General features: G+C 39.0%; 2 protein-coding genes across 2 annotated transcripts in view; both read right to left on the bottom strand.

The window, feature by feature from the left end:
- Window positions 1–400: 400 nt before the first annotated feature.
- Window positions 401–4,740, bottom strand: LOC139310667 (apolipoprotein F-like). Its single transcript, XM_070934869.1, has 2 exons — window positions 4,715–4,740; window positions 401–1,625 (listed from the first exon to the last, which is right to left on the bottom strand). Exon 2 carries the CDS (start codon window positions 1,603–1,605, stop codon window positions 529–531), a length of 1,077 nt encoding a protein of 358 aa, XP_070790970.1. The 5' UTR covers window positions 1,606–1,625; window positions 4,715–4,740; the 3' UTR covers window positions 401–528.
- A 1,621-nt stretch (window positions 4,741–6,361) lies between these two features.
- The window catches only part of TIMELESS (timeless circadian regulator), a 46,324-nt gene continuing 39,090 nt past the window's right edge, over window positions 6,362–13,595 (bottom strand). Inside the window, exons 26-29 of the mRNA XM_070934870.1 lie at window positions 12,757–12,865; window positions 11,277–11,337; window positions 8,197–8,270; window positions 6,362–7,313 (exon numbers count right to left, since the gene is read on the bottom strand). Coding sequence (XP_070790971.1) covers window positions 7,240–7,313; window positions 8,197–8,270; window positions 11,277–11,337; window positions 12,757–12,865 — 318 coding nt within the window. The 3' untranslated portion in view covers window positions 6,362–7,239. The remainder of the gene's footprint in view (window positions 7,314–8,196; window positions 8,271–11,276; window positions 11,338–12,756; window positions 12,866–13,595) is intronic.

The following is a 13,595-nucleotide window of genomic DNA, read 5'->3' as shown; positions in this document are numbered from 1 at the left end:
TAAATCAAAACCCCATATCCAGGCCCTGTACCCATCAGTCCATCACATGGCCCAATCACCATCCGTCCCAACTTGAGACACCTCTGCAACCACTCCTCCAGATGCAGGAGTATCATGACCTTGACCGAAAAGAAGAATGCTCTATCAAATCCCCCCTCCTACTTTCCCAAGTGGAAGAAGGTGGCAGCGTGGAAGCTTCTGAGGTTAATATGGCTTCCAAAGCTGATATTTGTTTTTTCTTTCTAAAAAAAACTGTTCAGACTTGGATAATCAAAGCTTTAGGGGTGTCAAAATTCAGATATCAATCTTTGGTCCCTGCTCTGGCCCTCGGTTAATTGCCTGAACCTATCAAGTTAAAGAATCATGGTAATTATATAGATTAAAATTTAATTATTTTAGAGATAGATTTATTTCTTGCTCAGACTTAACTCAAACATAATCAAATCGTAAAATTTTATTGGATGGGTTGTACATATTCATTTATTATTTTAGGTGATTGTAGCAGTGCAAAGTTTGAGAATGCTTGGATTAGGTTTTGATATTTGATGCACAGACGTTGTTGGGAACTGGACATAGTGGTTGCTCTTCCTTTTGAAAATCAAAAATTAGAACCTCCACACCTTTTATGAACACTTGTTTCACTGCCATAGCAACCCCCATCCTAAAGGGAGTCCCAGCCCCCCCAGAGAGAGCAACCAAGGCATCAAAACCCAGATCTACGGCCCCCTGTTGAGCACGCCTCTTGGCCAAGTCAATGCAGTCTTGAGCATAGTAATATATGCTGGTTGCGAAGTTATATAGAGTGCTGACTCCAGGTATGAACCTTAAAATCTTGTGTACCTTTTGCTCCGTTACATTTACACAGTCTTCTGGTGATGAACGTCGCATGCGTGCCTGCGTGTGGCACTGATGAAGCCAGGAATGAGAACCTTGCTGTGGCCAGAAGTAGCTGCCATTTCTAAGCACTACTTGGAAGGAACTGCTCCCATTGGTGATAACTCCTCCACAAACATTCCCCAAACGGTGACAGGCGTCAGCAGCTGTTAAAAACCACTTATATTCACGGTACACCTGGCCATGCAAGAGAGCTCTATCGACCTGTATCAGGCCTCGGCAGTGCGAGGTTTGTTTCTGGGCTAGCTGGTCCAAATTGAACTGTAGGGCAGCAAAGCTTGTATTTTCACCTGTAGGTTTAGCTGTGTCCAGGATCTTTATCATTGTCAACAGGAGGCCACTTGCATCTTTCTGCCCCAGTTCCTGGTACAGCCCTAGGCCAAGAGTTTCGGCATGGTGGCTACAGCCTGCATTTTGCAAGGCAAGCACCAGGGTGGCTTGAATCATAATCTGGGCTGGTCGAGGCACACTGTCAAAATGTTCGAGGGTATCAGGCATTAAGTCGCTGCAGGAAATCTTATTTTCAGGCAACTGGGTGGAATTAGAAGAGATGGAAGTGAGCAAAGTGCGGAGAGAAGCAAGGCTGGAATCCGAGATGGAATTTTCAACGTGGTTTCTTGACTCAGTTGTAGTCACTGGTTGCCCTCCCAATCCATGATGCGGTAGGAGGCCAAGGAAAGTCACGAGCATTAGAGACAGTGATAAGTACATGTCAGCTTCTCTGGCCACTGCTACAATGGGAAGAAATTGATTTATTGATTTATTTAAATAATATAGAAAGCCATCCAGGCTTGGGCAACATGCAAACATTTAAAAAAAAAACAGTGGCTAAAAACAATAACCTGAACCTTGAGTTAAATAATACATTCCAATGCTAAAATCCTATCTACAATACAAACGACCAGATCTTCAGAGCCTAATGAAAGACTAATAGGCTTGTGGCCATCCAAGCACAGAAAGCAAAATTCCTGAGTCCAACAAGATGACATCATTTAATGGAAGGACCTGACACCTACACCATCTGCTAGATTGATGGGACAAGCAGAAACAATGAGAAAATGGTGGTCCTGCAAGGACCCTGTTCCTATGCTGTGGAGGGGCCGATTGATAGATAAAGACCAGCACCTTGGATTGTACCAAAAAGCCTCAGAGCAGTACTGTTATATGGAAATAATGAGAGATGCCAAAACACTGCCCTCAGGGTTGCTTTCTGGATCAACCGCAGCTTCAGAGGCAACCACATGTACAGCATGTTGCAGTAATCCAACTGTAAAAATAATGACTAAGGCATCAATTGATGTGAGCAAGGCCTTCCAATCCAGAAGTGGGAGAAACTGGTGCACAAGTTGAAGAAGTGCACCCCAGAAAAATCTGCAAATCACAACCAATCAGCTTGACAGGGTTGAATCATGTTCTCCCCTAAGTAGACCATCACAGTCTTTCCACCAAAGCGGAAAGCACTTTGGGAGCATCACTTGGTCGGGGTGGAGATGTACAACTTGATATCACTGGACACTGATGATCCCATGCAGATGAATGACCTGACCCAATGGCATACTGCAGATATTAATAGGAATGGTGAGAGATTCTCTTATCCTTAAAATCCTCAAGACAAGAGGTGGTCACTACCACAAGAGGCCAATAGGACAGTTTCTCTATGGTGCCGAGATTGGCAATAATGGCTGGCTCCTTCTCCAATTTTGCACCATCAGAACTTATTCAGGCCAAATTTCTAAGATTACTCCTTTTTTCCCTTTGGCCTTGCTCCATTAAGTATGAAGGATAATTTTCAGTCCACCTGGAAAAAGTCAATGACAACTAAAACCTAATCTTTGTAATGGAAAGTAGTCTGGATTCGCAGGAGGGAGGGAATGTTTTCCAGAGGAGATAGGTGTGAACTCTCACACTAAGGGTGTGCGAGAAAGAGGGTGAAGAGAACTTCTTCCGAAGTGCGTGCTTTATGAGGATGGTAACTCGGCTTTAGTTTGCCAAGATTCTGTCCGTAGGTAAGGAATTAAAAAAAACCTGCTAGGAGGAATCACAATATGTTTTTCTTTGTTTTTGGTGCCTGAATTCCTTGAGCTTCTCTCCAGGCCTTCTATTCAGCATGGGATATGATCAAGCCAAAGCACTCATTGTGTGTAACAGACACAAACCTAGTCAGGTCTCCAACTGCATACTTAACTAATATTGAAGTGTTTAACTATTAGAGCGCCTTTAGCACATTAATATGCCCTCCCTTCAACTATCCTTGAAAGTCAATACAGGAAGATCCCCCACCCAGAGAGACAATGCCCTGTAATTCTCAAGTTGCACAAACAACAGAATGTGTATTTCTCCAGTATCTATATTAAAGAGGCATTTGTACTAACCTCATCTCCCCATTATTGCATAAATACCAGGGTGCACAGGACAATTTTACATCCCTGCTGCTTTCAGGTACCAACCCTTCTACAACATATGTTGCCCGGTTCTGCACAGCAATACTTAAAAACTATCACAAAATGACCTGTGCCATAAAGTAGTTTTAATGAACAGTGAATTCACCATTCTAGAGTGCTCTATATTGTGACAGATCTGATTTTCCATGCTCCTTTACACGCATTGACTACTCATGCCCCTTCTTTTAGATTGTTTTGGTAGATATTTTTAGCTTTTTATATGTACTTTTACCTATACCACCCCTACCTTCTCTGCTCTTACCTGAATGGGAGGGAAGAGCTTACAGGGCAGATAGTCTGTTCCTGCCCACTCCTCTCTCAAGAAAAACAGTAACAATGCTCCAGAAGACAACCCCTCAGAAAACCCTCACCAAAAGCCTCCTTTAAAAAAGGACAGAAGTCCAACTCTGTATGGATACTAATTCTCCAAACACTGAGGGAAGTGCTGAAAGCCCTTGTAAATTAGAGGTTAGTGAGCTCTCAGGACAGCTTGCTAAGATGGACAAAACTACCAGTAGCAAAAAAGGTGAAGATGACAAAATGGCCTCTATTGCATGTGGGCAATCCACTGGACTCGCGTCAATCTAAGTGGAACTTGGCTTGATATAGTCAAGTTGCTGGCTAGCCACAGTAAAATGCAAATTCAATGGTATGATTTTATAAGCTAAATCCAGTTTAAGGGCAGATTTCCCCACTCAAAAGAGAATTAGATATCTATCTTCATTTAGTTGGCTGAGAACATATCCTTCCAGTGGTTAAGGTCATCAGGCTAGAAGGCGGGAGACCATGAGTTCAAATTCCGCTTTAGCCATGAAAGCCAGCTGGGTGACTTTGGGCCTGTCACTGTCTGTGAAGCCAACCCAGCTCATAGGATTGTTGTTCTTGAAGGGAAAAGAGAAGAAAAGAGGTGTGTTGGATCTGTTCACTGCCTTATTTGTAAAAATAATAAAGGCGGTATATAAATAGATCACAGACACATACACCACAGGGCTACATTTTCCAAAATAAGGAACCATATTCCTCATGCTCAAATAATGAACAGGGAGCAACCTTTGACAAAAACAAGGTTGTTAATCTACCAACATGTTCCAAAATTCAAACAAAAGATGATGAAGTTAGTGCAGCAAGAAGCAACTTCTTGGTTTGTGTGAAGCGGTCTGCATTAATTCACAACATTTAAGTCGTTTTCTTGCTACTACCAGCTATGTTAATGTGCTAATATGGTTCTTCCCTGGATGCCGATCTCCCAGAAATGAAACGCAAGCTTGACAGTGTGACACATAATTCTCATTCCCAAATTAACCTATTTCTTTGCTCATATTGACAGCTATTGCATGCCTTCCCTCTCCCACTCCCTCCCCTGGGAAAGAGAAACTTACCTGATTTAGCAGGCAACACAAACACAAAATGCTCCAGAGTGAACTGAGCATTGATTAAAGTTGGTCTTTATACACACTTATCTCTGGCAATCAGTCTTATCTGCAAACCTCATTGCAACACTCTGTGCCCCTGGAAAGTTCTGACCTCTTTCTTAATCTGCCAAAGCCCCCAGAGTTACTTGTCTGAAGAGGGAGAAACAGGCAGTGCTGAGTAATGCGTTAAGGGAAGACAAGGAGGAACAGCATATCTATCAGTTGCTTTGTTTGTATAGAACAAACATTCATGTCTACAACATCTGGAGTTACAGTGGAATGAGGGATGGTCAGCCATTCTGATCCCTAATCCTTTATCAGACCTTTTTGATTAGTTCATTCAGTAAGAGCCTCTTGTCCGGCCACCCTTCTCTTCCAACCTCTCCCATTTTAAGATTGATGTATCCTACTGTCGCTACATTTGGAATTCAGGACATGAATCGCCACTCATAATGACTTAAACTGTGTACATTCAATACAGGTAGTACTCAACCTACAGCAGTTTGTTTAGTGACTGTTCAAAGTTACAACAACACTGAAGCAAGTGACTTATAACCATTTTTCACACTTACATCCAGTGCAACATCCCCATGATCACGTGATCAAAATTCAGATGCTTGGCAACTCGTTTGTAGTTATGACCCTTGCAGCATCCCGGGGTCACATTATCCCCTTTTGCAAACTTTTGACATGCAAAGTCAATGGGGAAGCCAGATTCACATAACAACTGTGTTACTAATTTAACAACTGCAATGATTCGCTTAACAAATATGGCAAGAAAAATCGTAAAATGAGACAAAACTCACTAAACAAAAGATATTTGGGGCTCAATTGTGGTTGTTGAGAACTACCTGTAATCAGAAATGGCAGCATAGGGGGCTGTCGTTTTGCCTCAGCAGCAAACTTCCATGTGACATAGCATAGAACTTCTACAACATCTGGCACAACATGAAATCTAAAAGAGATTTTTGTCGTTTTAATTAGTTACTCTATTTTAATACATTAACATCAGAAAGAGACACTACTCAGACTGTGGCAGTTCGGTTTACTGATTTATGTGGAGCTCAGCTACAAAAATGAACGTCCCTGAACTCCCAGGAAACTGAAGGGATCCCAAATTAAACAACATTTATGTTTCATATGATGTGTAAAGGTCCCAGAGTTAGCTTCGCTCCACAGAAAAAGAAGCATGGGATAGAGGGCATTGGATGGGGTGAGTGAGGAATAGTTTCTTAGCTGCGGTGACAATGACAGCATGCCTGCTAATTCATAATTGCCTTGCCAATTTTACTGAGAGGAACTAACTGAATTGGGGATAAAACAAATCCAATTTAAGGAACACTGGTGGGCTTAGAAAAAAGCATAATGACAGCAATTGTCTCCTCAAACTTGTTCCTTAAGTAGGAAATAAAGCTCACAATTGCAATGAGGACAAACCCCCCCTCCTACACAGTTTGAGCCTGAAAATACTAGGAATTACTACAATCACCCTGTTTCTATTGAAAGCAAAACAGAAATATGAGTAGAATAATCCTCTACAAGATTCTCCATATCTAGCAAGCTCTCAGATCTTCTGGCTGTTTTAAGTACTCATGCAGGACAAAGGCAGAGAAATCTCATATTTTATACTTTATTTTTTAGAATCAATGTTCTTTTTTAAAAATATATATAAAAATACAACAAAGACATCCACAAATATCCACAATTGTTATATATCATCCTGCTGACACTGGGCAGATTTCAGAAGGATTCAATGTGAAAACAACTCCAACCAAAGGAGGAAAAGCCGAAATATCAGAGATGCATATACAATTACATCTTTAATATCTCTTGTATCACCATCCCATCACTGCTGTATTTTTAACAAGGCTTGCTGATGGCCTACTTCCAGTTCCCTTTTTTTCCCCTTGAGAATGAATTTCACAAACAGAAAAAAAAAAAAGGCAGATAAACAGCAGATGTGTTCAGGTAATTAAGGCAAAATGTGACATACCGTATATGCTCATGGTATCTTAGCTAAACCAGAGACATAAGAGGCAGATCCACAAACAAACCAAACACAGTGAAAAGCCAGTATGTCACTTTTTTGTTTGACAATCTAGGTGGTAAGGATGATTCTTAGTGACTCTTAAGCAAACAATACGGAGGAAGGCCAGGTAAGCAAGGGCAGGCAGGCAACAACAGTTATACAAACCTGGAGCAATTTAAAAGCTTGACTGTCACAATAGCATTAACAACAATTGTAGCTAATCATAGAACAGAAGTTTATGAGCTCTTTTCTTATTCTACTCCCTCCACATTGGTGATCATATAGATTTTTAATAATTATAGTATATAGAAGTTCTGTTTCTGTATTCTTTCCCTAATATTTTCACTGTTGTGCACAGAGTATCTGAAGATGCTGATTGTTCTCAATCTTGCCCATTCCAGTTTTTGAGGTGACTGGTTTCACTGGTCTTATTGACATGCTAGGAGAGACGTTTTTGATTCCCTCAGTCCTCATCTTCCTCAATTCGCAGGCACTTCCTTTTACTGGAGGGATGTGGTCCATCCTCATCACTGGAATCTGTAGTGCCAAAGCCAAATGTGAAAATAAGGATAGACAAAAAGTGGTGCTGGGAAGACTTGCTGCCACTTGTTCATATATTCCAATAACAAAGTTTATTGAACGTAAGATGCTGGCACAGAGCACAATTAAATCCAGGATTCAACTATGTAAAATTGGAGAGAGTAGGCTTCTTAAGAAAGGTACTTCAGGTAGCAAAATGTATGACTAACTTTGTTCTATGTTTGGAGGCAGAGCTTTTTACAAGCTGAAACAAGCGTATGGCCATGTAGACCCAGATACTGGCTAAAAGCCCACTTTCAGCCTCATGGTCTGATATATCTTATGCCGACAGATAATTTTTACTCTGCTTGGTAACATCAAGTAAATGACAAATAACACAAGATGCTAATGCACCTGGAAGAAGATCTGGCAATAGCAGTTCTTAAAAGAATTATTGACATAAATTATAAATAGGAAATGTCTTTTATTTATTGTTTTAATGTTTTATATTGCTGTTATAAGCCACCCAGAGTTGCTTGCTAGTGACATCGGCCACATATAAATTTAATAATAAATAAATATCAAGATGTCACTTAGAGCTCAGTTAGAGCACAGCAAATATCCTCTTAAACCAGCATTATGTTTGATCCAACTTAACAAATAGCAAACATTACATTTGTAGCTTGTAGAACTTGGGCAATCTGACAGGAAAATTAGCGATGCATGACTTCAGGTCTTTGTCATTTTTTTTTAAAGATCTGTCCCATTATAGTTTGTATTACATACTGACTTCGTTTTCTAAACAAAATCTGGGTCAGTGACTTGTAATAGTTTGATTTGACATATCCTGAAGACTAGAAATACTAGAGGTTTAAAACCCCAGAATTAGAGCCAAGCATACCTTGGTTATGGTTTTCCTCCTCATCAACCGAGCGGCTTCTTTTGGGGCCCAAAGGATGCTGGATACACTCCTCTCTGCAAGTAGCAAGAAGAAAACAGCTTGTCATACAAACCAAGAGAAGGGGATCAAGAATACAAATTGCTTGCTACATCTGCCAAGCCATTTCTTTACACTTTAGTCCTTCTATCCTCAGAACATTCAGTAGGAAAATTCAGTTCTAACAAGTCTCTGCTACCACATTTCCATTTCCCAATTGCAGGCCAGTGTTGAAACCAAAGCTCACTCTAAAGGAAGAGATGGCCAAACTGATAACCATTATGGGCCATCAAGTTATTTTCTAGTGCAGAGAGGTAAGATTCTTCTCCATGTTGATCGATTCCTAGTTCTTTCAAGTCTCCCAATGGTGCATTCATTTCTACTGTAACTGATAGTAAATGTTACTATCAGGCCAATTTCTCTCCTTAATAATGATCGCAAACTTTCATATCTATTCTAGCTGAAAGACTTTAAAAAGTTTTATAGGATTATACACACGAAGACCAGTGTGGCTTCTTACCTAAAGGACAACTAAAAGATAATGTAAGGGTAATTTTGAATGTAATTGAACATTTACACCAATGTAGTGACAAACAGGTTGCATTGATTTTTCTAGGTGGAGAAAAAGCATTTGACAACTTCAACTGGGCCTTTATGTTTAAAGTAGTGGAAAAGATGGACTTTGGATTGGGCTTTATACAGAGTCCATCTATACGTTCCAGAAACCTTGGATTATAGTGAATGAAGATTTGACAAAACCATGTGAAATTCAGAAAGGAACAAAACAGGATTTTTTGCTGATGATTCATTGTGCAACACCCACTAGAGAACATTGGATATGTTATGAGGAAGATCAAAATGTTTGGAGAAATGGAGGGTTTAAAAATGAATTAATTAAAGATAATATTGACCAAGAATATAATTGTGGAAAATCAAAAGAAATTTGAATTTAAAACTGATTTTAAAGTTGAGAAAAAGGTACAGTATTTGGGAATGACTCTTGCTGAGGAAAATGCTAAGCTTTACAAAAATAATTATGTTAAAATGTGGAAGGAGATAAAATTGGATTTAAATAGATGGCAAAAATTAGATTTGTCATTAATGGGAAGAATTTCAGTAATTAAAATGAATGTACTACCTAGAATGTTATTTCTATTCCAGATTATAGTGATATTGATTAGAGATTTTTCTTTTAAACAGTGGCATAAAGATATATCTAAATTTATTTGGCAAAATAAAAAACCAAGGATTAAATAGAAGCTGCTACAGGATTCTAAAGACAGAGGAGGTTTGCGTCTGCTGGATCTTAGATTATAATGCAATGCTTGTTGTGTGGTATAAGATTTGATAACTTTAAAAAATTCAAGGTTATTAAACCTCAAAGGTTCTGATTTCAGATTTGGGTGGCATGCTTATCTGTAAAAGTTAACCCTGGTTTTAAGATTCATGCTATTAGGCAATCAATTGGGCATGCATGTGGGAGTATAAAAGATTAGCTGATAAATTGCCACTTTGGCTATCACCTCATGAAGCTCTACATAGAACAGAGATGGTATCAGAATGTAAATGAATGACATATCAGGACTTACTGATATTTGAAAAAGAGAGATTCAACATAAAGAGAAGAGGACAATTAGTAAGTGAAGGATTTGTTTGTGATTGGTTTAATTGTTATAGAATTTTTGAAAGATTTAAACTTTACAAAAAAAGTTGTTTTCATAGGAACTAAATCTGAACTTGATGTTAATTTATGTTCTGGAGATAACCACTTGATTGCTAAAGTATATAAAATGTTACTCAAGTCAAGATAAATCTGAAAGATGAATATGTTAATGACTTTTGGATATAACATAATACTAGATAAATGGGAGAATGTATGAACCAATGGACTAAAATTTACATTAAATTATAGCTTGAAATTTTTTTTATATAAAATGATGTATCATTGGTATTTGATCCCTGATAGACTAGCAAAATGTATAAAGGACTTCTAATAAGTGCTGGAAATGTAATCAAAATCTAGGTTCATTTTATCACATGTGGCTGTCTTGTAAATATGTTAAAACATACTGGATAAACATAATAATGACAACATATAAAATATTAAAGATACAAATATTAATAAAAACAAACGCTTATAGGTATTATGATGCCTGCTGAATGAATCGTACATTCCCAAGCACTGGAAAGAAAGAGGGATGCTGGCCATTGAAGAATGGATTTTAAAATTCAATTAGCAAAGATGGCAACATTAATTGCTTTGATTAGAGATAATAGACTAGACAGTTTTATAAGAAATTGGAAATCATTTGTGGACTTTTTACGCATTAAATACAATAACAGATGGCTGTCAGAGGGATTTCAAGATTAGTATAATATTTAGCTCAATCTGTTGACTTTTTTTCTGTGTGTGTGTATGTAAAATGTATATATGTTGTAAATTGGGGACTGCCAGTATTGGGCAACAGGTCAAAATCCCACAACCAAAGAGGAATTCCTGTCCTGTGACTGCTCAGAATGTAGTCACTTTCTAGCTGATTGTTAGAATGGTGTAATGGACTGAGGATCCTGTCTTAGTGGATATGTAATTCTGAGTTTGAGGGACAGCTCTGCCCAGTTCCAAGATCCCCCAGAGATAGGGAAAAAGCAAAGTTTCAGCAAATGTCTGTGGAGAGTCTCAGTCATGCAGGTCATAGGTGTCTCAAAGGTGGTTTTTCCCCCCCCCAAAGGCAACTGGACTGTTTTTTTCCCTTGAGGAAGAAGAAAATGTTTTGCTTCTCATCCAAGAAGCTTCATCAGTTTTGTCAGGAAAGCTTCAGTAGGAAAGAAATACTAACATGTCCAAAAGCCAAGACAAACTCAAGAACATTCAATTATGAATGTTGAGTTTTTTTCTTGCCTATCCAGCAACACTATTACTCTGAAATATGTAAGGCTGTTCTAACTACACCCTTCCTGTCTCTTTCTTCCTTCTGTAAAATGTTTTCCCCCACCCCCATTCTAAATTTCTCTCCCCATCCCCCTCTCCTTAACCCAATACTCACGTTTCTGCTTTCAGCCCTCTTGATTCTATTACTTCAGGATGATCTTCTTCTAAATTATCTTCTGAAACCAACAAGAGGAAAGCATATCAACTGGGAAAGGCCAAGCCACCTCAGGAAAAGGCTGGAGCAATTTAGTAGTAATGCTGGACAGAGTAATTTATCTGTGATGCTCTCTGTCTGTTTGGGTAAGAAATGTCAAGCATTTCTTATGGCACTGAAACATTCTGTTACAGCAAACTGTCAACTATTTACAATATTCTTTCTTATGGCTGCAGAGAAATCTCACTGCAAGAATGGATGTAACGAGTATCACAGTTAGGAAATATGGTGGACACCCCCTCCCGCCCCTTTTAGGCTACTTGCATCTCTAAATACTTGGTACTAGAGAGGCAAACACACAGAACTGTTTATCAGTTTGATTTCCTCTTCTTAATCTTCATTTTTTTAATAGATAGGACAATGTACAACCCAGACTTTTCTACTTATGACAAAAAGTCATTGGCTGTTTGCACTCCCATCAGCCACATGCTTGTCAGCCTTCTGTGATGCAGAATGAAAACTTATCAAGCCACCATACATATCTGGGGATTTGTTTGACAGCTAAACAAGGTTAGGCTCGGAATATGCCACACCTTAATGTGGGATCCCCAAATTAAGTATGGGAACCAGACATTTAGTTTGCACTATGAGCCTGTGGGTGGGATTTGGCAAAAGTTTTCCTGGACAGGAAAATGGGATAGTATTATAGAAGGCAGCAACTTATTTCCTACAGTCATGTGTGTTTGGAGAAACGAAAGTTAGCAAACACCGCTCCATACTAAAAAGTGTTTTGAGAGAGCAGGGGAATGTCAAGATGATTTGAAAAGTAAACCTGGCAAGAGATCAGCAGTGAGAAAATGTTTTGGGCTTGATATTGCAACAAGAGCTGACCTTCAGTGTTAATGTGTAACCCCTTCTTGTCTACTGCTTATTGAAGTTTTAGATAGCTAAACACAAAAACAAATAATTCAAACAAAGTATCCATAATTACAAAGGCAGAGACAGACTAAGTGGCAGTGCATAAAGATACACCATCTTACAATTGTTCCTTTATATCACTGTATTCCAGGAATGGGCCATTTTATCGTGTTGGCTGAGGTCTTCTAAAGATGACGAAGATCTGGTGGTGACATCAGCAAATGAGACCAGGCTAACGTTCTTGTTCCTTTGGGCCTTTTGTGAGAATGGATGTTACTTAAACTTAAAAGGTGCTTACCAGAAGCTTATTGCACACGGGGGTGAGGGAGATAGTGTGGAATTAAATAATAAAAAAATTTAAAAATGTACTTCTCAGAATTGGAACCTGCCTGAAGTTCAGCAGCAGGAACCTGGAGATGGGAGATGATAGATGGAAGCCCACGGCAGCACATAGTTTGCCCACCTGGCTTAGCGATGTGTTAATGAATGGTTCCAATTTCCCTTCTCTTTACATATAACTTACCAGTTTGCTGGTTTTGAGTCTCCCCCTCCATTTCTTCTGAAGCAATGAAAGCAGCCATGTGGCGTAATTGTTCTGAGTTGAGTTTAGCTGGGATGCGCCAGAAGGATTCCTACAAGAAAAACCAAGGCAAAAAGTGAATTCGTTCCTGACCATCTGAGACGGCAACCTGCGCCTGCTACTGTCTTTATTTCCTTGCAAGTCTTTTGTCACAGTACTACTAAAGTCAGGCTTTAATGAACTTTTAATTTAACATTTGTAATTTTTAATTTTTTTACTCTTTATAGTTCTCTTTCCAATATTGTTTTAACTATGTCTATTTTTTATGGTTTTTATTCATAAACCACCCAGAGTCACTTGGGTGAGATGGATGGTGTAGAAATACGATAAACAAAATACATTTGCAAATGATAACAGTTAAATTCGCATCTGCCTAAAGGAAAGAAAATCATCACTAGAAAATGTCATTGGAGATCCAAATGAGAAAGAAAAGATCCAGTGGTATCCTGGTACTCATCATTAATTGGTTCCAGGAGGCGTGACGAGTACCAAAAATGACGAGTACTAACAAATTTCTTCCATAAGGGTGACCCTTTGATTTGGCTGGAAAGAGTAGCAAGTCATGAGGCAACTGACAACGACAAGTTCTAGCTTGCATGTCGAATACTAAACAAACGATGAGTACTGGGACAAAATTTTTAGGTCAAATTCTGCCTAGTACCAAATTCAACACATTTCGAAGCAGTCAACTACCAGGGTATGACTCTACTAGGATAAAGAGCTAACTGTTCATAGAACATACAGAGTAATAAAGATAATTGCCACCCATTTTACTGTAAAAA

Source organism: Pituophis catenifer, unplaced genomic scaffold (assembly GCF_029215685.1).
Source record: "Pituophis catenifer annectens isolate HBS135680 unplaced genomic scaffold, rPitCat1.0.hap2 SCAF_2, whole genome shotgun sequence".
Taxonomy (NCBI): domain Eukaryota; kingdom Metazoa; phylum Chordata; class Lepidosauria; order Squamata; family Colubridae; genus Pituophis; species Pituophis catenifer.
Note: the sequence above shows the minus strand (reverse complement) of the source record. Positions and strands in the feature narration are given on the sequence as shown.